Below are 26,258 nucleotides of genomic sequence, written 5' to 3'. Positions count from 1 at the left end.
AGATTGTTTATCTTTGCTTGTCGTGAATTTGCAATCTCTGATAATACATGAGAAGTGTATTTGAGCTCTCCTGATTCTTGCCATGTATGGCACAATAAACTGCCCAAATTTGGTCAAATATTTTTAGCCACTTAGTCATATGTCTTTTAATGTGCTGCATATGTAAGCTTTTGATTCACTTAGCAACAGTATTTTTATGACTATGTCTTGCCAGTTTTTCTAATGTATACTTGAAAAATGAGCAAGGATTGTTCTGTGTTGGGTTGCGTCACAACCAGATGGTCTGGCTTTTTTTTTTTATAGTGCTAATTAATTTTAAGATAATCCTTTTTTCACAGATTGAGTTTTAGAGGATTTTATGATATACGAGTATGCGGCATATTGAAATATTAAAAATAAAATATTAAAATATCTATATTTAAAAATGCTTAGGCAATTTCAAAGGTTTCTGATATAAATTTATTTTCCTTACAATAAACTAGTGAATATTATGATATACATATGATATCAATGGTCAGAAATATTGGATATCCAGAAAAACTGGATATATGGCATGTGTGAAATATGGCTAGGTTAATGTTTCTGTGAAATATAAACATATGTGTTTCTTGAATTTGTTTTCCTCCTGAACTGAGTTATGATGTCTTGCATTTAGTTCCTTTTTATTTAAGTAACAAAATGCCTTGCAAAGAGAGGCGACTCTTTTCTTTTAGAGCTTGTTACTAGCATATAAGCATTGTACAGTGATGATAAGTGGAAGAAATTGAAGACAGTATGCTTGAGGAATTTGTAGTCTTTATTGTTGGAGTATGTTCATAAATTATTTTATCAAAAGAATTGCTGATTTTAGGGATTGATATGACTAAAAAGATAATTCAGAAAATCCTTTAGGAAGGCAGTTTTCAAGAATACCTGAAAAGGTAGGAAAGTTTATGAATGTTTTCACTCAATAATGTGGTTTTGTTTTTAATTGAAAAAGAAATAGTGCAAACAATGTATTGCAGTCTAGTTGCAAGTTTATGGATGAACAAGTCCAGATGAGAATCCTTGTTAAAACTGTTCTGTGTTACATTCTAAACAAAGCCTTAAGTTCCTGCCTAACTAAAGCAAACGGGGTCAAAGAGGGATAATTTGTTGCTGTTTTTGTTTGGCTGGTTAAACAGGGCAGCAGCACATCTCCTTCACAGTGTAGCTGTTGCCTTAGCACCACCGAATGGAGGAAAGCTTTGGGATTCATCTTGGAAGGCACAATTGCTTAAATAAGGAAATCTGAGGTGTTTTGCCATAATAAAGCAGTATATAATTTTTAGTCTTTATTGCTGTAGAAGTAAAATCTATAACTTCATTGTATTTAATTAGAGGCATAATTCTCTAGAAAGATTTAGGAGTCCAGCAGTAAAAGTTCTCATTTCAGCCTTCTGGTTATGTAGTATTGTTGATTTATTAAGCTAAAAAGTAAATACCAGTCTTGTGGGGTCTAGCTGTTTTGAGTCCTTGCTGTCCTGAAATGCAGAGGGACTTTTCTCTCTGTTGCTCTGCCCTTTTAAGGGCAGCAGTATGGAAGTTGGCAAGAAAACTCACTGAGCACCCTGTGAGAAAAATACTCAAACGCAGAGAAGAAAGGCAAAATAGGAGCCAGTCAGGATGGAGATCTGGAAAACGGCAGTAGTTCTGCATCTGGGCAACACTGTTTGCTTGGTAATTAAGAGATGTGCACAAATGATAATATTTTTGCAGTGTGCCAAATTGATACTCAAGTAAGTTTATAAACAGCAGTGATTAGTAGACTGTTAAAAGATGTATGGTGGAATGGAATATGCTGCAGTAGAAAACAGCAGGAGGGTGTTGAAATGCAACGTAGCATGCCCTTCCATACTCCTTAGTCTCTACTGCAATGTAATTAAAACCACGTTATGGTATTGTTTTCCAAATTGCTCCCCATCTCTTGGTCACAACAATTCTACTTCACAGTGTAGCTGTTTACTCAATTGTAATATCCACTCAAGTGACTGAGCTGGGCCTGGGATGGAGTGAGGGCCTGGGGGCTTTATAAAGGGAACCGCTTTGTACTGGAGAACAAGGTTGTGGTGGGGATTGTAAATGGCTTCTCAGAAAATCCAAACAAATTTACCTGAGGGAGTCATATTTGATGGTTTTGAATTTGTTTATTTAAGAATTTTTACAAATATGTAACACCTGCTGCTTTTCTCTCAAATTTTTCCTGTCTTGCTGTAAAACCCCAACAAATAAACCCTACTCGCTCATCAGACCTGAAAATACTCACCTTTTTTCCTGAAGATGTTGCTTAAAGATGCACAGTATTGTAGAACAACTTTAATATGAACTTATTTCTTAAATCTTTCTTTCTTTCTTTATAGGCTTGTATAGATGATAATGTAGATATGGTGAAATTTCTGGTGGAAAATGGAGCAAATATTAATCAACCAGATAATGAAGGCTGGATACCTCTACATGCAGCTGCTTCCTGTGGATATCTTGATATAGCAGAGTAAGACTTTTTCCTCTATTTTTTAAATACATGTATTTTGCTAATACATTGTTAGAGGAGTGCTAGAAGCAGATGGCATTCATAAATTGTCTTTTTAATTGCCTCTGGGATGTGTAGTGACAGAGAATGCTTTTATATTGTGTGTTGGTTGTGAAGTGTGCTGTGTGCATAACTATTTGTGCATTGCATTTTCTCTTTCTAGCTTCCTTACGTTGTATCATAGGTAGCTGTAAGGTGTAAACACTTAAGACTGTTCATGACTGTGAAATGATTTTTTTAAATTATTTTCTTCTGTAGGAAGGTTGTTGGGGGGAGGCATGGGGAGAAAGTTCAAATTTTTATTAGTAGTCTGAAACATTATCCCGGGATAAGTCTGTGTGTAGGAGATTAATTTTGCAATTGTATTTGCAGTCTTGAAACTTTTGTTTTTCAGGTGTGGTATAAAATGGTGACTTTTGCTAATTATTTTGTCTGTGGAGCAAAATCTTACAGTTGAAGTTAGATGCCTGTTATGGTATTAGTTAAAGCTTACTCAGTACTAAATTCCAGGAGTGGTTTTGTTGTTATTCTTGAAGCCTGTTGAGGGCTACTGAAGATATGCTAAAATCAAATTTTTCCAGAGGTTGTCTATTTTAACCTGAAGTAATGATTGATTTGAGAAAATGTGTGGCACGTTGTTCAGTGTGCTGTTCTTGCAGTAAAGAAGGTAATAGCGTCTTTCTAAAGACCCTTTGGGTAAGCACAAACTTCATTAATTCTGCTAAACTCAGTGTGATGTCTGATCCAGTGTAAGACTTGGATAAAATATAAAGTATTTAATTATTTTACTGTACTAATTACAGTGGCAAAAGATGGAAATGGTAATTTTAGGGGATCGTTTATTGACGTTCTGAGAGAGGTTTAATTGCTTGAATCTTAAGGGAGAGGAAAAATTCTGGAGACTTTTGTATATTGTTTTCACTGGGAAAATACTTTTTTGCATGTTCATGGAGTGAAGTGCTTTGTATATCCTTTTTATAACTGGGACACTGTATGACCACTAACTTTTGTAATCTGCCTTTCTACACTATGCAGATGTTTGATGCTGTAATCTCCCTTGCATGCACGCTGGAAATGTTTACTTGTTGGTTATACTATGACAAGAATTTCCTTACAAACTGAGATAATATAAGCCTTTCTTCAGTTTAGTGGAGGTAAAACACCTGCCTTTTTTCCACAATAGGAACAAGTTGAATAAATGTTCTTGCTTTGGCATTGCAGCCTAATGCAGGCAGATGTTCAGGGACGAAAGAATGATGTCCCTTGTCCACAAGACAGTTTTTCACTATTGACTTGAGTATCTGAAATCTATAATAGCAGTGAAGACTGTCATCTGTTTTTTATTCTCTCAGGATCTGCCTGCATATTTTCTCTAGATATCCTTTAAAGAAATGAGATTATTGGAGTATAATCCTGTGGGATGTGGGACATCTAAGTTGTTGGAAGAGCAGTGTTTTTAAGGTGCAAGGAGTTTTGAAGATAAGCTGTTGAAACAAATTTCCACATAGAACTGAGAAGGGTAACCTGACCTGAATGGAGCAATATTTACATCGGATGAGGCCCATAGAGTTTCAGTTTTCTTCAAACTGCTTCTCCAGGAGCTCAGCTTCAAATAATTTACAAAACTGACAGCAGAATTTGCAGCTGAGGCAAAACTGGGGGAAGACAAAAGGATGATACAATAAATACAGGAGGTTAGAAATATGATTTTTATTTGGCCCATAGTACATGCTGGGTCCAGCATCTGCTTTGGTGAGGATGCATCTTTCTTGGGAAGCATGAGAATGTGTGTTTGTGTGTGTCTGTGTCTGAATCTGATATGTTTCGTTTTTAGCACTAAATTTTCTGGTTCGTGGAAGGGAGCTTTTAATTTGGGTCAATTATGGAGCTTATATTTATAGTTCTGAAAAGATTACGGATAATAGCTTGTCATCTTTCTGTCCTGTATGATATGGACTAGAATTTTTGTACAGAACATCTTCTGTTCCTTTCCTATTTTCTTGCAAGGTGCAAGAGAGAAGAGTCAGGGAATGGGTTCTGATGTTTCCTGACTTTGTTAATGAAGGGCTGGGGAGAGTCTGACCTGTGCTTCCCTTACCTCTCCTCCAGTGGAACTGCCTGTTGCACAACTGTGTGGAGCTGCTCAAATTGGAGACTCAGCAATCTATTTTTGCTTCCTCTGCTGCCATCTTAATTCTTCTTAGGGCTTCCTTCAGATGTAAATAGTTGGAATTTATTTCTCTTGAAATAGCACACTCTGTATAATACTCCAAATATGCAAACTTAGTTAATGTATTTAGTTTGTTTACAATGCTTATAGTTTTACAATTCATAAGAAAAAATGTGGCATGATAGCATACTTTCTTTATTTCAGGTTTTCATGTCTCAAAATCAAAAATTATGTCTAGGAAAGCAACAGAGCTAGGAGATGAAGATATTTTCTGTTATGAAACGTTTTTCTGTGTTTAGAATGTAATTTAGGGACTTTTTAGCACTAAGCATGTCCTCTGTATGTTGACTATGTTCACTTTTCAACCTTAACATTCTTCATTTATGTGTGTGCATCACTTTCTAGGCTTAAAAGAGGGGGAAAGAAAGCAGAAGGTCTGTTAACATTGCATGATAACTCTTGCATGATTCATCACTAGGATTACATCTATGAAATATAACTGAAATGGCATGTGTTGGAGTTCACAGGTCTGTTAATAGGATGTGAAATCTTGGTTCTGCTTTCAAAATGAGGAAAAAAAAAGTTTAATCATTACGAACCTTTATAGCGCAATCTTTATCGTAGTTTTTCTTCTCCTGATGCTCATTTGACTTCCACAGGATTATATTTAGGGTGTTTAATGTACTTTCTTACAGAGTAAGAAGGGTTTCTGTTCAGACTGCTTTTCTAATTGAGGCAGTACACAATCAATCTCACAGTTAAGCTATTCTTTCTATGTGTTCCATCCATTTGGTGCTAACACCCATTTCCTATTATGTACAGTAAATGGGAATGACTCGGAGTCACTCTGGGTTAATACAGAATGGTGCCTGCCTATTTGATCAATGCAGCAACCTTCCCATCTCGCTGTGCTTTCACTGAAACCTGATTCTCTCTCTCTCTCGCTTTATTCTTCTTAAGTAGCACCTGCTGCTACTCAGATGTTCCTGAGTGAGTGCACCCATGTGCTTGAGATGGAGATCTGGGAGAAGTACAGGATATGTAGGTGGTAGGGAGCTCCTGTGAATAAATTCTAGATGTCTGAGGGAACCACCACTTCAGCCATGTTTTGGTGTTGGTCTTGTGCTAATTGCTAATGGGCTGAATGAATTTGTGGCATGGCCCCCACTCGTTGGGGTTTTTATTTTGATTTTGGTAGCTGTGCTGTCTGGCCAATGGGCTTCTCACTGCAGGTATATTCCCTGTCATCCTCCATTGTGTTCATTAGTCCTACGGCATCTTCTCCCAGCAGCATCTCCTGTCCCACTACAGTTTTCTGCTCCTTTCTGCATCTTCCAGTTTAAGAAATGTTAATCTTGTAGAAGCCCACTTCAGGTGAAATACAGCAAGAGAGCATAGTTAGGTGTGAAATAAAGTGTTAGCTGGTTACAGATGGGGAGTTGTGCTGTAAAAGCAAAAACTCCCATGGAGGGCAACTGCTCCTTTTGTTTCCATTGTTGTTTCTGAGATCTGTAAATGCTGGGAGTGCTTCAGCCTGCTGGAAATTCTTTGAATAATTTTAGAATTGCCTACGTAAGTTAGTGTTCATCTAGTTTATGCTCATGTGAATTAGGTTACAAGTAATTGTAATATGAATGTGTTTTAAATTAAAATTCTACAAAGTTGCCAAAACAGGTGGATTTTATGTAGCATGTTCTCTTTTTCTATTCTCCTTCACTTTTTGCATGTACGGAAAGCTTTACACAAAGGAGCCTTTTTTTCTCCAATGTGTTAGTGTGAATTAAAAAGTCAGCATCAAATGCCTTGAAAAATTATACTTATGTGGAAACAAACTTTAATGCAGGAAGACTTGAACAGAAATTTTGTGTGCATTCTTTAAGATGGTATTTAATGGATAGGACCCTTAAATTTACCTTTGTAAAACTCTTGTAAAACTATTTGGTTGTTCGTAATGAATTTTTTTATCTGATATATTTCTTCTACAGTTTAAAAGCAGTATAAGGGAATAAACAAATTCCTTTTTAGAACGCAAAAAATGTAATGGAGGAAAAATAGTGCAAAGTGGCATTTAAGAAGCAGAATTTTAAAATGCTTACTTTTTTATTTCTCTCTGCTTTGTATTGTACCAGATTAATGTAAAATAAATCTGAAATGGTAGAAGTTTCTTTTCTGTTGAAGAATTAAAGTTTGTGTTAAAAATGTATTTTCTTGTGGGCTTTGTACCATACCCAGGTGTGAGTGGGTAGTTGATGTATTTTGAAGCTTGTTTGCAAGTATTTAGAGGCTACGGTACAGCTTTACTACTTAAGTCCGAATGCTTTTTCATTTTCCCCAGAATGAAAGAAGGTGCATCTTCCAGCAAGTGTAAGGAAAGCAGTTTTCGAAAATAACTTAGAAGTCAGTGACAGTTACGCTTTTGTGCAAAAAAAAGAGGGGGAGAGAGATGTCTCCTGAGGGAAGAATAGGGGATTTATACCTTCATGCAGTGGGTACTACATCTGTGTAAGAGTTTGCCAAATGTTACTGTAGATAGTAAAATTTCTCATGGGTTCACAGGGTAAGAAATCCACTGAGGGTGTATACATAAAAAAATGCAAATGCAAATACGTACATACAAATGGGATCTGGTTCAGAAAATCCATGGAAGTAGTTGAAGACTGGCAAGGTATTACAGGAAAAGTAGGATGTATTTGCCCCATTTTTATTATCCATGAAGATGTGCTCACTTTTGGAGACAGGCTAGATGTTAAATGGATGTTTGGTCTAACTCAGTATGGTTGCTTTTATGTTTGGGAGGCATGTTTGATACATGTAGTTACACATAGAGACTCTAAGGCTTAGCACAGTTTCAATATACACCTTCTTTATTTTACAGGTTTTAAAGGCTGAAGCATATGATTACAGTTAGAGCCTAAGTTCAGAGCCTCCTCTGTCAGTTCATTTAGGAAGAGAATAGCAGCTTGACCAACTCTGCTGCTTTAAAACGCAGCTCACCCGCTTTCCTTCCTGCCCAAAGTTTCCTATGTTGTATCCCCTCCTTCCCCTAATATTTAAAGCAGACATTAAAAGGCTTGTGTGTAACCATTGCCGTGCTGCTGACGCCCATCTGTTTTTCCAGACTGCAGACACCTGAAAGTGAACCCAGCCAAACTAGTTTGCTGAAGCCTCAGCAAGCTGTTGTTCCAGGATCTCTCTATTTTAGCAACAGTTCATTAAGACTAAATGAATGGATCATTGTCTGGTATATGGAGGAGTGAGAGACAGTCCTGCAAACCGGTAGTTGAATACATAGATGTTCAGTGATAGGTGGTTTACTTACAGCTCTAATTGCCTTGTGGGGACTGCTGTGGGTGCTGGGTGGTAGTGATTCCTGCCCGTGGTACAAGGACAGGGCCAGTGCTCATCTGGCAACAGCTACTAAAGGGAATTCAGTGCAGTTTCACAATATGCTTAATGTGATCTACCTTGAGACTACTGCAGAAATGGCAGTCATTCCCTTCTCTCCTTGGTTTTCCCTCCTCCACAGGCTTTTACCCCCTCTCCTGCATTATCTAATGATCACACAACAATGTGGGAACTATTAGGATAAGACTAGCCTTCAGGGGGTTTGAAGGGTTTATTTTCTTTTGGATCAGTGAGCTGATCTGGCTTGCCAGCAGCAGTTGGCATACATAGGCGGGTATAAAAAAAAAAGTCTGGGCTGCTTTTCAGACATAGCTTGTACCTCTGATCAGAAGCCTGGCTGTGGAGAGCTGCCTGTGCTGAAGTGTAGTCCTCTCCTTCACCCCCCACCTCATGAGTCTGAACCAGCTGGTACTGTTGAATATTCTTCCACCATATCTGAGGGTGGTGGTGCCACAATATATGTTTCAAAGCAGTTGTTTCTAGTCCATTTCTCTCTAAGTTTTAATAACTTGATCATCTGGAGCTATTACTTACTGGAGTGTTTTTAATCTAAACTCTTTTGCCGTGACCCATTATAATCCTAGAAGAGCAAGGCAATATTTAGGCAAAGCAGACTGATAAAAATGTCAGGGATGGCTCCCGTCTCCTTTAGCTTTGTTCCCAGTTATGGTTTTAACTAACTGAGAATGAAGTGATGTTATTAGTGATCCATCCAGAAATGGATCCTTGAAGGATAATCAGAAGTTTGGATTTGTGAATGACAACGTGGAGTTGGTGGTCTGATGTAAACCACATGCAAACTAATTATGCAAACTCATATAGGGTTTGGTCTGATAGAGATGCTACAAGATGAATGAATGTTTTTGTCAGGATTCAAGATGTTACTTGAAATGACACAAGGAAATGTTAACTGGAGGAGTAGAATTAAAAGGAAAAAGGACCAAAGATGAAACTTGATACAACACACTCAGAAAATGAGAAGAGCACTTCAGAAGGATATATTGTAAAACAAGCCACGTGACAAAATAGAAGCAGGAAAAGAAGATGTATTCGCAGCCAAAGAAGAATAGCTCTTCTAGAAGAATGACTGACTTCTTACAAGTTGACGCTGGTGGAGATGCAATGTTTTTTTTGAGAGCTGTGAAAAGGTCACTGCAGGTGTTGGAAGATTGTTTCAGTTAATTCGTTTCTATTTGCTGCCTTGTTTCTTTCTGGAAGAAAATGTGTGTAGGGAAGATCTTACTTGTTTATCACAGAGCATTGGTTTTATTGGTATCCTAAGAACAATTAGAGTAGATATCTTGCCTGTGAATTCTGAAGTTGAATGTGATACATATGGAAGAGAAGACATATGGAAGACTGATAGATATGGAAGCATGGGAGCTCAGGTAGATTCCCAAGAAACATAACACATCAGGTCCTCCCTGGATGATGGCTTGTAACTGCCTGTTGCCACCAATTGACTCCTATTTTCTAGGTATGACTGGAACATGGGAGAGCAGCTCTAGATACATGTGCAACCAGGTTTTGAATTGAGCAAGGGCTTGGTAAGATGGCATACTGTCGCTTGTGAGTGACATCAGTTGTCACTTGTGAGTGATCATCAACTAGTTCAAAATTGCTGTTTCAGAGAGAGGAGGCGATAGATTCTTTTTAGACTGTGGAATCTATGGAATTGTAGGTGCTTAAATATTGAATATAGTACTTACTCAGTTATCTGATATAAAAATAATTTAATACACGGTAAAGTTTGTTTTGAGTGTTGTTTTCTAGGAGAAAACATGGGTGTGGTATAGATTGTCACTTCTGTGTGTCTCAGTTTTTATTTTCTTTCAGCTTTTACTTGAGCGTTTTTCTCTGTTGCGAGTTTGACTCTATTCTGCCACATGCAGTAGATTTTCTAATGACACTAAAGCAACTTACTATCTACTTACCCTTTCTTACAGCTGTGTCTTTTATTGGATATCCTAAACTACGTCATTTTGGTTCAAATGATCCTAGGCTGTGTGTAATTTTCTAGTCTTATCCCTGACTGAGACAGAAAAAAAGCTGCTTGAATTCTTCTGAAATCCATGTAAATACAGTGTGGTATCTCTAGAGACATAAGGCTGCTGTGCATTGATGAGAGTGAGTTATTTGGATACAATTCAGATACTAAGACACAAAAATGTAAGTGTTTTTATAAATGGCAGGTATGACAGGAAAAAAGTATGAAAAAGGAATTACTTGAAATCTCTTGATTACAGTTGAGGTACTGCTTATAAAATTTGAATAAAGAGTAAGAGTTTCTTTTGGAAGAAACGTGTTTTCAAGGAAGTTCAAAGCTGACTGGACAGGTAAACAACTGCTATGAATTGCAGATTGCTGATACCTAACCAGGGGTCAGACTGAGTTCAGTACTACTGGGTGATGCTAAAAGCTGCACTGTGGTAGTAACGTTGCTTCACAGAGAGATTTGGTCACTGTATTATTGCATAATATAATTACAAACAAGATAAGTTCTGTGATGTAGTGATTACATCTATGCTAATATCTGTTTAAGCACAGTAAAAGAATTGACCTTCGTTTAAATTTTTCTGATATAAATGCCAACGTGTGGCTGTTGGAGGAAAACAAGCTTGTTAGATTAGGTCCATACTCATAACTTCCACAGAAATAGAAAGCAGCAGTTAAAAATCAGAATTTGTGATGCTACTGTAGCCAAATACCGCAATGCTATTCTTGGCACAAGGCAGCAGGGATGGTAAGCTAGTGGTGTGATCACCTTTTGTTGGTGAGGAATTAGCTGAGGAAGGTAGGCAGTAGCATGGTTTTCCTTCTTCCTCCTCCTTTTCTGCCCCCATGCTGTTGTTACCTCTTCTTTTCAACCACTGTAACTAAATCCCAAGTATTCACCTTGATGACCCTTCCATAAATGACCACAAATGCTCGGAGACTTGCTACAGGAAAGCATCCTGAGCACAGTGGTGAGGTGTACTGTATGTACTCTTCTGCAGCTGCAACAAGATATTTTTCAAACTCAACCTTCATTTTTGCACTGTAGGGTGCAGACTTCCAAGCAAAGGAGAGAAATGCTTGTTCATAAAGTGCATCGTGAAATTAACATTTGGTATGCACTTTAAAAATACTTCCTGTTTCGCTTTATTTCTTTTTCTGCTGAAGTTTTTGCCTTGTATTCTTCCTGACATTACCAGGCTCCAGTTCTTTTTGTTTTTCTTTCTTTCCATTTCTCTCTTTTTTCTTTTTCCCCTTTTTTTTTTTTGTAAATGGGTTACAGCATATGTTTCCTATATAGCTTTCTTCATGTTTCCTACTTTCCTCTTCTCAGTTACTGTTTAGTTTCACCTAAACATTGCTCTGCCACCTCTCATATATCTTTCCTCTATATGCATACAGGAAAATATGAAGGCTTAGTTGCTTTTCATATGCTGCAGTGAGGAATTTTTCCTGTTCCGTCTTTGGACCGCTAATGTTTAGGTGGCTGCCTATGTAAAAATATTTCTAGAGCTTATTCCTGGCTTTTTTCAGAGGTTTCTTGGAACACAGAAGGACTAAGACTAACCAGATACTGTTCCCTACACTGTTTCTTCTATGCTTTTGCATACAAAGAAGGAAAACAGATGTGACTCTAGTTACTGTGCTTCCTTGGGCATGCAAGTTGCAGGGGAGGCGAGGGACAGCCAGCTGTGTGCAGAGCTCAGTGGTGTGTTGGTACATTGTGGAGTGTTGGCTTCATAAACATAAATATATTTTTCATATAGGTACAGTATTTAGAATTGATAGAAAGTGCTGTTTGTGTAGGGGGAATTTTTCTTCTCAACTCTGTGGCATAGTACTTTGATAGCTTTGGGAGTATTTGACAATTTTGAAGCAAAGATGTGTGTCTGTCCAAGATGCCTTTCGTAACAGCTTCACGACGGAGAATCAGAAGCTGGATTTGCTGCTATCTGGAGGAGCTCTTGCATATTGAAGAATATAAAAAAGTCTTTTCAAACTGGTCCATAATTTAGAAAAACACATATGCTGAAATCTGGATTAGACTGGTGAAAATTGAAAAGAAATGTCCCTTCCCATTTGCATAAAATCATGTGGCCATTTGTTTCTCAACTATTTTTTTTTTTTAACATCTCTAGCTATCTGAAATTTTCAGCTCTTGTGTTCTGCAGGAGGAAATCATTAATTCACCTCAGATCTCTTGTTGATATCAGTGGTCTTAAAATCATCACTCCCGTATTTCGGGACAAATAATTATCTAGTTTTGCCAAATAATCCTAATCGGCCTTATTTAACTTGATGTTTTGTGTAGCTGCTGGCTGATGATACTGCTCATAGGGGGAGCATTCCTATTTAGAAAGTGCTGCAGCATTTTTTTTCCGAGAGAGAAAGATGTGAGTGAGAATCTTCTGGAATTGGCAAAGAGACATAACCTTAAAAGTGCCTGAGTTTTATCATGATTTGATTTTGATTTAAATGCCATCACAGAAGCCTGTCTACTTATGTCAGTCTCTGTTCAGTTCTAAATATTTAGAGGCAGAAGATTGAGGCACAGCAGCGACTGACTGTGTAGGATGGAGTTTTGCAGAGTGCCCAAATAAGACATCCCTATGAGTTTGACTTAATTTTTTTCAAGTAATTTGATTTATTCTACATGAGTCTTAAAATCATGCAGCAGGATTTGTACAGTTTCGGTTCCAGTATTGAACATGGAGCCTTCGTTTTCTTCTGTAAATCATAGATTTGGGAGAAATATCAGGAATATCTCAGCTGTGGAGAAAGGAGGACAGGGGAAATTATCTGTCGATTGTCGTTAAAGAGGGTGAGGAGATGCCCCGTTGTGCAGAGCGGGGTGCTGTGCGGGGTACCCCCTGCGCAGGCAAGCAGGGCTCCTCCGTGCCTTGCGAGACCTGCCAGCCACCTGCCCATGTTGCACACATTTTAATGCTCTCCACCAGATGCTTGCAAGGGTTAGAACATATATTTCTAAAATAGCCAAATTGTGGCTTTTTACCATTACATTTATATGGGTTTTGAATAATGTGTGTAAAAGCAAGTGTGGCTGTGTGAGGGTGCATGAGAGAGGATTTGAGGGGTGGCTGTTCACTCGTATTCAGCCGATTGTGCATTTTCCTTGAAACTTGCCTACTGACACAGGGCATATGCGTACCATGTACCACAGCAGAATTTAGTGCAATGTTATTCTAATGCTGTCGTATTTGCTTCAAGTTTGAATTATTTAAGATTTCTTAAGAAAAAAAAAAAAAGAAAAGAAAAAGGCTAGGCCTTTCTTTAAGATGCTGTTTTGAGAACAAAAAATTCAAGAATCACATAGAAGCTGTAATTTTATTTCTTGATATGCTGTATATGCAGGTAGGTGTACCTTTGCTTGCCTGGCCTTGAAGTATTATTTTTGCTGCAGATTTAAAACAAAGCAAAACAAAACCAGACCCAAACCAAAACCACTTTTGAGAAGGGCTAGGGAGCTTGAGGTAGCATTTCTACTTCCATCTGAGTTAATAACAACATTGTTAAGAATTTAAATTCGAAGTGAAACTCTTCTGCAGTGAGAAAATGTTTGAAGAAATATTCCCAGACACTCAAACCAATAGAAGGTCTGAAAAGGATCAGGTGTTACAGTTTTAGTGTCCTTCAACCTTTAAAAAAAAATAAATTGGAGACAGCAATGTTAAAATTTTATAATTTTTATTTGTTAAATGTCTCTTGAAGGTCTAATTGTTTGTCCAGATTTATTATGGATGGCTTTTTATTAGTCATTTGAAAGATTTACAAAGATGTACTTTTAAAAGTTTATTGATACTTTACATTTAAAAAAATCAGTGAAATAATTCTGAAAGGCATTTTAAAAGAAGGCAATTAAAATACGTATTCCAAAGATGTGTAAGTTTTTAATTTGTGTTTACATCCTGTGGACTGTTGGGCAGATTTTTTTTTCCATTGTTTGTTTCTTCAAATGACAGCTTGTAGCTTCATGAACAAAGTGACACTTTTTCTGTCTTTGACTCCCTATTATCATTCAGTTAAGACACTCATGGAATTAATTTGAACTCCACCATCTATGGATTAAAAAAAAAAAAAAAAAACAACAGCAGGGCTTAGCTGAAATTGCTACTTAGGTAAAAGCTCTTAGGAGAGTGGTGGTGCTGTTGGTTGGTGCCCCCGGTAGCAATTAAGCCATGTTTCCCTGGAAGGCCACACCGAACATGTTTATTTTAAATGTATACACAACATGTTGAACCTCTATTCAGCAAGAAATTTTTTAGGAGGGTCCCTCTACTCACATTTTAGGAGTTAGAGACTGCCATCCAGTCTTCTGACTAGTCTGAAGGGACCCCTTGTTTTCACTAGTGAGTCTTAAATGAGCTCAGTAAGCAATTTTTAATGAACTGAATCCATTCAGTGGCCACTTCTCTGCCCTGCCTTGTGCTCGCCACAGTTCTGGTGACCTTCTGGTTCAGCAAGTACTTAAAAGTTAATTATATCCCTAATGGCTTTGCAAACTTGTTTGCAGATATTGTGAACTGGGACAAGGTTCGAATGTAAACATACGACCCTCTTTCTGTTGCCGAGATAAATAATATTAAAATGTTATCTGCCATGTATCTTGTTGTCTGAAGCTGACAAACTTCAGTAAAGCCGAAGTTTGAGTGTCTTCCAGATTCTTAAGTTCTAAATTCACAAATGTAACTGTCTTCAGAGAGAGGTGTCTTCCTCTCCATTTACTTTATGGCTCTATATGCATTTTGTTAATAGAGTTACACACACACAAAAAAAATAAGTCAGCTGTAAGGGGTTTTTTATTGGTTTTTTTTTTTAATTCAGAGTGTAGGCCAAGTTGCTAGTTAAAATTTTTAACTTCCAGTTCCTGAGCTTGCTTTTGGTGTGGTCTGTTGGGCTTTTGTACAGTAATCTCAGAGGTTTGTTACTTATTGTCTCAGAGATACTGAGATTCCAACCCTTTATGAAGGTTACTGAATGTATTTTTAATAAAATTATGTGAGAGAGTCTGGGTTTCATAATAATTATAGAAAATAAATGTTTCATGCTTTTTTCAAGGTTGTTAATTTTTGTCTATAATAGCTATTGAGGAATATACAGCAGTGATTCCTAAAACACAAATTTCAAATAGAAGTATTTATGCTTTCATAAAATAATGGTATCACGAAGCAAACTTGTTCTTCCAGTTTTACCCAGACTGCGTAATGCTTGTCATGGAAACATCAGGGCAAAAGTATCAGGAATGATTTTGTTTTGTTTTCATGCTCTTATCTTTCCTAGTATTCCTGGGATACTTGCAATTCTCTATACTTAGACCACAAGAGTATCTAAATGAAGTACCTTTTGCTTCCATATCAACACTTGAAAGCTTTAGCTCCAAAAGTAAGCATGGTATGGATCAAGCTACTATTTCCTTCTCATTTATTTACATTTTGAATGAGCACCTACCAGAATGTTATATAAACTATGGTTGGATTTTCTGAATTATTCTTCTGTAGCTGTCTGTTGAACATGGCCATTTTGCAACAAGTGAATTACAAAAGGCAGAAATTTTAGTGGTATACCAAATGGTTGTGTAAGTAGGTAACGGTGGGAGTCTTATATGTTCCTACTTTTCCACTGCATCCAAGTTTACAAAAAGCACCTTTTTCTGGACATGGTATCAAAGGGCATGGTTCTGGACTTTTTATTACACAGCTCCAATTTCTTTTTCACCACATACATGTAACTGTATCAATTAAATATCAGCTGAGGAAATGAAAGTTATACTATGTTTACTTGCTTTAGAAAGATGAAATTTCAAGATGAAGGTAGTACCTACTTAAAAAATGTAAAATACAAGCAATTATTTCTGGGTTTTTTTTAAAAACATGGATGACTTTTTTAATATGCATACATACCTACACACAAAAATACGCTGTTGCATGTGAAGATTTTAGTATATGGTACCAGAATAACTGAAATGTCAAATACACCCAAATTTGAAGTCATACTATAAGTTTTAATTAACATTTAGGTTGAAGTACAATTTGTTTAGAAAGAAATTTTTGAAAAAAAAACAACAAAACCTTCTGATTTTTAGGATTATTCTGGTACTGGCTTCTGCTCAGCTGTGCCTTACAAACTCAGAGCATCGGTCTCTTAGTCTCGTTTACCAAATCTGTTTCCTTTCTGTATGTGATGCAGAGTCAAGTTACATACAAGTCTGAAATGATTGCTCTCCTTTCCCTTGGTAACACTAGGCTTCCTAATTAAAGCTATGATCCTGTAGGCACCAGAGTGACTTCATGCACCATCTGAACCCTGTCATTGCTTTGCTGTAACTATTTTTACTGTAAGTGAAGATAAATGCATAAAATGCATAAACAATGCATAAAAACAAATGCATAAACTTTTTCAGGACAGGGTCATCTGTTACTGAATGACATGGAAAACAGAACAAATACGGATTTCATTACCAGGCTTAAAAGGTGTCTTCAAAATAGTTGGAATTTGAATAATTTGGTTTAGACTGAGTATTGTTCTTTCACTATTAATTTACTTGAGGGGATCACCATTAATTTTTTGGTGGGGATATGTCGTGGTTTAAGCCCAGCCGGACTAATCACCACACAGCTGCTCACTCCCCTTCCTCAGCTGGACAGGAGAGAGAAAATATGAGGAAAGGCTCGTAGGTCGAGACAAGGACATAGGGAGATCACTCACCAACTACCATCATGGGCAAAACAGACTTGACTTGGGGAAATTAGTTTAATTTATTACCAATCAAAATCAGAGTAGGATAATGAGAAGTAAAACCAAATCTTAAAAAAACAACACCTTCCCCCCACCCCTCCCTTCTTCCCGGGCTCAACTTCACTCCCGATTTTCTACCTCTCCCCGCGAGCGGCGCAGGGGGACGGGGAATGGGGGTTGCGGTCAGTTCATCACACGTCGTTTCTGCCGCTCCTTCCTCCTCACACTCTTCCCCTGCTCCAGCGTGGGGTCCCTCCCACAGGAGACAGTTCTCCACGAACTTCTCCAACGTGGGTTCTTCCCACGGGCTGCAGTTCTTCACGAACTGCTCCAGCATGGGTCCGTTCCACGGGGTGCAGTCCTTCAGGAACAGACTGCTCCAGCGTGGGTCCCCCTCGGGATCGCAAGTCCTGCCAGAAAACCTGCTCCAGTGTGGGCTCCTCGCTCCACAGGTCCTGCCAGGAGCCTGCTCCAGCATGGGCTTCCCACAGGGTCACAGCCTCCTTCAGGCATCCCCCTGCTCCAGCGTGGGGTCCTCCATGGGCTGCAGGTGGATATCTGCTCCACCGTGGACCTCCATGGGCTGCAGGGGACAGCCTGCCTCACCATGGTCTTCACCACGGGCTGCAGGGGAATCTCTGCTCCGGCGCCTGGAGCACCTCCTCCCCCTCCTTCTTCACTGACCTTGGTGTCTGCAGAGTTGTTTCTCTCACATATTCTCACTCCTCTCTTCTCCGGCTGCCTCTTCCCGGTTTTTCAGCCCTTCTTAAATATGTTATCCCAGAGGCGCTACCACTGTTGCTGATTAGCTCAGCCTTAACCAGTGGCAGGTCCGTCTTGGAGCCGGCTGGCATTGGCTCTATCAGACACAGGAGAAGCTTCTAGCAGCTTCTCGCAGAAGCCACCCCTGTAGCCCCCCTGCTACCAAAGTGCTGCCATACAAATCCAATACAGGATAGCAGAGGGGAGGCCTAGTTGGAGTGGCTGAAGGAAGGTTGGGAAAGGACCATTCTCACTTCCCTGGCCTGGAGCGTGCTACCTTTCCTCTTTTTCCTGTTTCTCTCATCCCTTTAAATCCTGTGAACTCGGGGCAGGTTCACGTGTCCTTCCTTTGCTGACCCAGGAAAACCAAAACCCTGTAAGTATATGCAAAGGGGAACTCAGATAACTCTAGTTCTCCAGCCCTACTAATCCCTCTAGCTCTGCTGATCTGATTTTGGTCTGTAAGCAGCTTCATTTTTGGAGTTTACTTTAAAGGATCATTTGATCATGAAGTTGTTCATATATCTCAATAATAACTTTCTGAAATGCTGCTGTAGCCTTTTGTTCATTCCCTATGCTTTCTTATGCATTGCTCCTTTTATCATGTCTTTAAGTTATTGACCCGGATGATCAAATACAACCACTTCAATGAGATATGTATTTACCTTAGAAAAGTAGCTTAAGTTTTCCTTATAGGTGTTAGGTGGAAACAGGTAAAAATAATTTTTTTTTAAACATAACTTTTTTTGTGTCTATATTAGAAAAAACAAGTTGAAAGAATATGAATGTTGACTTCAGATCTTTTTATAAAGATATTTTTGTCAGTGGTTGACTTTGGTTTTGAATCAACGTTTTGACATTGTAAGAAAGTTAGTTTCCCTACTGCTGTTTTTGCCTGTTAGCAGACACCCTGCATAGCGATTATCTGATCTGTATCCTGGAAAGCTGTGTCACTGTTAAAACAGTAGGACTGGTATTGTTGAGAAATGTTGTTACTTTGTATTAGTTTTTCATTCCCTCAGAAGTTAAATCTTTAATCTGGAGAGACATAAGAGTCACAGCAGCACTCTTAAAAGAGGAACAGAATAAAACCGGCACTGCATAACAGCATCAAAGTTAGTGGTGGCAACTGATGATGCATATCCCAGGAGATGAGGTTACACTTCTGGGAATTCATTTCCATGTTGTGATCTGTCAGTTCTTACCTCTTCTTGATGTAATTACAGAGGTTTAATAACAAGTGCTATTTAATTCATACATTACAAAATAGAAATGTATGAGAATACTTGATGCTGAGTTATTAAATAAAGGTAAGGAAAAATTCAATCCTAGATCTGAAATCTGTTATTGTTGATTGGCAGTAGTTAAGCAGAAATTAGGTAAGCATTTGTATTACTGTTGGATTTGTGTTTGGCTCCTGCATCATTTGGCATTCTGCAATAGTGAGGTTAAGAATGCACTTTGGATTTCATACACCTGTTATCAAATGGTAACTAGTTCTTCAGGTCTGAGTATTTCCTGATATTTTTTTTCTTCAAATATGCAGAAGGTATAAATTAAGCTCTGCAAGGCAGGAGGTATGTTTGCGATTTTTTGCTTGTGTTGAGTCCTATCGTGGCTTAGACTGTTGAATTTTTTAGGGAACTGGAAATGTTATTGTCAGAAGGTATAAGACTGATCTGTATTGATGTTTTAATTATTGTTCATTGTGTACTTAGAAACATATCTATATTAAGCTGTAGCTTCTCAAATACTTTATAGACTTATGGTTTAATACGATGAAATAACTTAATCGTTTTGTGACTTACTGTTGGAATTGATCCATTTGACTTAATTGGAAATTCAGAAATAAATTCCACTGAGTCTGGATTGTTGACTCCTGAGACAGTAGTACTTTAAGAAAACACTTAGTGGGTTTGGAATAGAGTGTAAATTACTGCTTCCTTTCTCCCTTTGCCTCTTTCCCCACCAAAAGCTGACGTTACGAATAATTAGGAGCAGAGGTGATTCTGGTTTTACTAACTTTATGAAGCTGCCTCAGAGACCAGGAGTCATAATTCTGGCAAAGTATAGAAACATAATTTGCCACTGAACTTGGAATTTCTAGGAAGAGTGGCTAAATATGAGGAGGTCATGGGAATCAACGGTTCGACTCTTGTTAGCCTTGTGTTCACTTTTGTTCATCATCTAACCATTTTCTTCTTTCAGTTCTTGCAAATATGTATTTAAATGTGTCAGGAGTCTTTGTGGCAAACTGAGGAGCAGAGTGCTATTTGTATTAATGGGTATTATGGTGACAAGGCAAACAGGTATTCAGGGATTGTAGACAGTCATGAGATTTTTTACATATACCTAATGTAGTTGTTTCTATCGATTGTATGTGTGCATGTATATACCCATTGTATACGATATCCTAGTGTCTGCTGGTTTTTTTGCATCAGCTTTACTATGTTGCTTACAGTTTGTTTTTCTTTTTCAATTGGCAGATATTTAATTAGTCAAGGAGCACATGTAGGAGCTGTAAATAGTGAAGGAGACACTCCATTAGATATTGCGGAAGAAGAGGCAATGGAAGAGCTGCTTCAGAATGAAGTAAATAGACAAGGTAATTTTGAATATGGAAGGGTGATTTTGTTTATTGGAAACTAAATATATTTTTTGAAAACTTATACTAAATTAGGAATTTTAAAGTCACTCAATTTATTTTCTAAAGAGAATTGTCGATACAATGTACAGTGCTGAAGCTGTCTTCTAGGTGGTTTTACTCAGCCCAGCCTCTTGTAACAAAAGAGGTCAGAAGTATTGAACCCAGGTGTCGATTGGATTCCTGCATTCACTTAACTCTACAGAATTTAGGTGGTATTCAGATACTGTGCATAGTATTCAGTGCATCTGGGATATAGACTTCTATATCCCAGCTTTAGGCTATTTCTAAAGAGGTTCCTGCCTTAGAGTGTACAGAAATAGGCACTTTTAGGGTGACTCAGATTGTCAGTTTTAGGATGAAGTGAATCCAGCCTTAACGTAACTGTTTCTTTCCATTGACTACAAGAAAGCCTAGAATAACTAAAACAAGAGGAAACAACTATACTGTATTCCATAAATCACCCTTTGTGTCTAGTTCTGACCTTTTGAATGCCCTTCTACAATGCCAAATGTATGAAACTACTTCTTGGGATAAGGAGTCCTAGACTGCACTTGTTTTAGGCCTGAGAACCTATTGTGAACCTTTAAGTTCCTTCTGGTTTTGTCTGCTCTTCTGAGAGCACTATATAGGTGAGCATTCATGTAGCAGTTAAGGGACAGGTACCAAGTTTTGACAGTATCGTTTAAAAATGTGTGCCGTAAATATATGCGCCTTGCTCCTAGAAAATTGCTAGGGCAGTACTGGCAGTGGTGTCTTTACAAGAGAAATCGGCCTTTGAAAAAGCATTTTGATTTGGTTTTCCCTGGTTTTTTTTCTCCTTCTTACACTGCTGTTTTCCATGTTCCAATTCTCAGGTGGGTTTTCCAGTGAAAGGTCTTTGAAAGTTTCTGGTTTTTCCATTCCAGAGAGGCAAGAATATTCAGTTGCTGTTGATTGACCATCTTAAGTCCAATAGAAATGCTCTGCTATCCCCAAACTCACAGTACAAGAACTAGGGTGATGCGGTCTGAGTTATATTATATATTGAAGGAAGATGACATTCAGCGTGAAGATGGAGCCTTTGTGGGGGGTATGCAAGGGGACTACATCTACATTGCTTCTAGACCCTTGCCTACCTCTTAAAAGGCTTCTTCCTCCTTCAAAATATTTATTTTTGGTAGCATTAAATTTATATCTCTAAGACAGATTTACATAATTTAACAGTAAACTATTAATTGCTTCAGGCTTTGCCCTAATTTAATTTGTGTGGTTAAACCTGTTTAACATCCAAAGCAAATGGTGAAAAGAAAGCGGATGACATGATATGCAGGGAAATAAGGGATACCTGCTGATATACAGAAGTAGACTAGATTTGATAGAGGCTTTGATTCAATTATTTGGTAGTGTTAACAGAATTTTGATTAACAGTTCTTAAAGTTAACACACAAAGAACAAGAGATTAGATAGTTGCGAGTATTTTTTCTTGTCTGTACTACCATTTGTCTATTTTAATTAGTTTGGAAAAACCACACAGTTGTTGCTCTCTTTTCTGTCAATCTTTTCTGGAGAGTTGTTTCTGGAATGTGCCTCAGCCTAAATTCTTTAAGGTTGTTTTTGAAATGTGTGACTTTACTGATGTGCTATAGTAATTGACTGTAGTAGTTCTTTGTAAAATTGACATTATTTGGGAAAAGAACTCTTTTCCAAAATCTCTTATTTATATGTTACTGCTTTTTTAAAAAAAAATACTATTTGTTATATGGGGTTTTATGTACATTTTTACAATGCGGAGATTCAACATTACGTGCTAATTTTTATTCTTTTGCAAGTTTAATTATTTGAACAGCCCAATCATAAAATTAGCATTGGCAGCCTAAGCTAAATGCCATAATTCACTGAAAATTACAGTGTGGTTTTTATATTTCATATTTAAAGCTTACAATAAACTATGTATGGTACTGTATAAGTCTCAGAAGAATGTATATGTTCCCACACTGTAGCTGTTAGCTTCTAAAGGGATAATTCAGGTTGTTTTAAAATACTGTATTTCAGTTGCTATGGAAAACCTATTTTCCAAGCATTCCTCTTACATTTTTATGTTAGTTGGCTTGCTGACTAGCTAAAGGATTTTCAGAAGATGGATCTTCCTAAGTTGTTTTGAAAAATATATTGGTTGAACCAGGCACCATGTCAGGTGAGGAAAAACTTGCTAGGGCTCTGCTTCAGCGTGGTTTGACCTCCTTCTGTGGAGAACAGGAAGTGGATGCTGCTGTCCTGAAGAGTGACCACACTGTGTACGTCCCTGACAGCATTTCTGCCTTCCTGGTCTGAACAGGACACTAAAGCCTATGGTTATATACATAGCCTCTCTATATATTATTTTAATTTTTATATATTTGTTTGTGTATATTTACATGCACACATATATATGAATGCATTTGTATGTATGTATTCTACCTAGCTTGTTTTGCTGTTAGACCACTTAGGAGTTTCAGTTTCACAGAAGCAGGGAAGAAGGCATGCAGCTTCTCTCCTTCTGAATTTGTGTCTGAAGGTGTAAGAACTGAGGGCTTTTACTTGCAGGGATGAAATCATAGGAAATATTTAATGATTGTGGATGAGAATGGAATAAAAAGGGTATGAATCCAGATGTGAGTATGTAGTGTATATCTTACTAAATCGCGAGACAGTTGTCTCAGCAATAAGGTTTTAATCATGTGCTTTTGATTACATCCTTAACTTGCATATAAAATTAATATTACATACAGAATGATTATTTAGCCATTATCATGATCACTTGAAAACTGCCTAACTGTGTGCATGTTGTAGCTAGAGAAGTTAATAGCTCTAAAATAGGAACCTAATTGTTTATTTTAATGTGGAATTAACACTGATGCATTGTGACAGGTTCATCTTTGACTATACATGTGGCTGAACGCAGTTATCCCTCCAGCTTTAGCATTGCTCCTTGTACAAAATAAAGCAGTGCCACAGTTTTTATAATGCAAGTTAACTATAGGGTCTGTGGAAAGATCAGCCCTGGCTCAGTGTTACTGGTAGTGGAAAATCAGCCTATTTGTTTTCCAAATAAACAAACCTAGGTGCCAAAAAATCTTACCTCTGTGTAAAACATGCAGTGTGGAAATTACGTAGACGTTTTCTGTAATGTTCTTGCCTTGCAACCTTTTCATGTGTATTTATTCCAACATGCATTATAGTTTCATTTTTGTGTTGCTTAGTTAATGCTGTGAGTATGGCTTCCTACATATTGGCGTTAGCAGTCAGTCGTTTGGTGGCAAAAGATTGCCTGGGAAGAACAGTCAGGTCCACTGTGGTTTCAGATGTGTGTAAGTCATGAAATTTGCTATTTGTTTCTGGTAGAAATCTGAGGAGAATCACCCTTTTTGCTGCTTTTGCAGACCTTCAGTCTTTATAGGAAAAATTCAAACAGAGCCTTTCAGTTGTGCAACTATTCAGCCTTCTACAGATCATCAGTTTGTATTTATGCCGAATTTTCACAGGTATCATTATATTTTAAGGACATGTCTAACTACAGGACAAAAAAATAGGAGCCTCTGGAGACACTAAATTCACAGAAACAAATTACAGAATAGAACACAATTCAGTTCTATGTGACATTACAGGCTTAGTACAAGGAAGGATCTGCAGTGTTTACTCATCCTGTTTTAACATTCAGATTCCAAAATCTGACCTGTCTAGAGAGGACATGGTCAGTGATCCAAAGTAATCTTCTTGTTTTACAAGTTCTGTTGTAAGGCGTGTTGGACATCAAAGAAGGGAGCTTTTGTGTTATTGTTATCCAATATCTTTCTTTCTTCAGTTATTCTGATCTCCATATGTGACACTTGTAAATTGTGACCCTTGTTCAGGCTGTGGGCTACAGATCCCCAGGCAAGGCCACCTTGTGTTCCGCTGCGCATATAGCAGGACCCTGTTGATATAACGAACTATGCAGTAGTTCTGACTAATGGCCTAGCTACCCTATAAGTGAAGCCATCGCAATCCGTTAGCAAGGAAAGCATATTTCTACAAAGGGGAATTTCTTTTTTCATTTTTCTTCAAAGGGAAATTATTGGCTTAATTATTTTTTAAGCTTAAAACCTAGTTTAGTTTTATACCCTGCGATAAGGTAAATTACATACACACTCTATAGTAAAGTATAAAGATTTTTTGACACAGTTACGAACACTTCACAAATAGCAAAACTAGGTGTTTTATGGAAATTATTCTACAGTAACTGCTGAACGGCTATGCTCTTTGCATGCCACGTGTTCTAACTATTTCATGTGTTACACAAAAAACTTCTCGTAGAACCTGTTGTTTCTCCTTATGACTGATATCTTTATCAGGGGCCAGCCCCATGTATATAGATGTCACTGCAATCCACAGAATTCTGTATCTTCATTTAAAATATTACTATCCCTAGCTTCTTGATATGATCCCTTATGTTTCTACTCTGCAATGTTTCAACTTTCGTAGTCGTGGAAGTTGTCTTTTGCCAGTAGTGTAAAGTTTTCATTTGCACTGGCGAAAGCTAGCAGAGTTGAGAGAGATGTTGCTTGGCTATCGCTTTAGTCCCAGCTAGCCCTGGCTAGTTTTAAATGTTGCCTCTCCTCAGGTTTCGAGTAGGGTTAACTGTTATGGTTTGAAGCAATTTTTTAGCTGTTTCTCATCAGATGTCCTCTTAAAATTATTTTAAACTGCTCAAGCAGTTATTTTGAATTCTAGGAAATATTCTCAGGCGGTGAGATAGTGGGGAGAGGTGACGTGAGGTGAACCAGGAGTTCATGACACAGTATGGTAGCTATTCAGTAAGTATTAGAGAGATCACTTACCCTTTTCCAAGGAGAAGCAAATGTTCCTCATTCTTAATTATAGGTAAATGTAAGGAGACTCTCTCAGATGTATTGCTTAACTCAGCTTTGTTTATCTGGATAAAATGCGAACTATTACATTTGTATATAAACATTAACTACATGAAGTAAAAAGTGGGTTGATCTCCCATGCAGTATCTATGAAACATGACTTTATATGGCTGAGGAGTCCTGAAACAGTGATTCAGCATTTAAATTTATGCTGAATTTCATTAAATGCTCACTGAACGCCACACTGTTTTCAAACCTGATTGGGACTGTTGAATAATACTTGTTGATCAGAAAAAATGAAAGCATTTAGCAATAAATTATTAATCATTTAAGAAGTTGTTAGACTGCCAGAAGTTAAGTGTACTGATGGTGTGAGTGAATATTCCAGCTGAAGTTGAGCTGGGAGGCAGCACATTGCCATCTATGGGCCGTATGAAGAAAATGTTTGAAATGTATGACGAGCATTTTCTTTTTCCCTGATATCTTAATAGAGTCTGGAAAACAAAAGCAAGGCAAAAGGTCCGTACAAGGTGTAATAAAGGCTGTTTACATTCCATTTTCTGTAGTTAATAATGGGAATTGTATTTAGATTATCTCAGACAGCAGCTTTTTTTCTATGACGCAAAGTTTGATTCCCATTTTCCTGCCAGTTATTAATGTGGGATGTTTTATTTAGGTTGGCAAGATTCTCCTACTTTCTTCTGTTTAAATATGATCAGAAATTCACTGTCTTGTAAAATAATGTACTGATGCAGCCGTTAGTCCTCTGCAGCCATTATATCTTATTTGGGCTTCAGAAATGCAATTGTTTGTGATATGGATAGACGCCTATATTCAGTATTAGTTACTTTTTCTGCAAAAGCATTGCTATTTTGTCATAATTCTTTGGGTCTCTAGGCATACCTGGAAAGTATGTTTAGACATTAACCGTTAGAAGTTGGAGATCAGGGTTTGGGAAAAACTTTTTCTCTGTTCTTCCTTCATACAAAAGTGCCTCAAGATGACCAGCCACACACATGAACAGTTTTACACTGATAGGAATTTATGTCGGATTCTTCAGGTGGAGAAGGTTACTCATGCTGATAAGCATCCAGTTAGACCTCGGACGTGCAA

General features: G+C 37.7%; 1 protein-coding gene across 5 annotated transcripts in view; it reads left to right on the top strand.

Moving 5' to 3' along the window:
• PPP1R12A (protein phosphatase 1 regulatory subunit 12A) overlaps positions 1-26,258 on the top strand; it is a 124,419-nt gene that overhangs the window by 46,218 nt on the left and 51,943 nt on the right. For all 5 annotated transcript variants that reach the window (XM_059815995.1, XM_059815994.1, XM_059815993.1 and 2 more), the window contains exons 2-3: positions 2,379-2,509; positions 20,120-20,238. In XM_059815995.1, the coding sequence (XP_059671978.1) occupies positions 2,379-2,509; positions 20,120-20,238 (250 nt within the window). The remainder of the gene's footprint in view (positions 1-2,378; positions 2,510-20,119; positions 20,239-26,258) is intronic.

Source organism: Gavia stellata, chromosome 4 (genome assembly GCF_030936135.1).
Source record: "Gavia stellata isolate bGavSte3 chromosome 4, bGavSte3.hap2, whole genome shotgun sequence".
In the NCBI taxonomy this organism is placed as follows: Eukaryota; Metazoa; Chordata; class Aves; order Gaviiformes; family Gaviidae; genus Gavia; species Gavia stellata.
The sequence above is the reverse complement of the archived record's forward strand: the minus strand, read 5'-3'. Positions and strand labels throughout refer to the sequence as shown.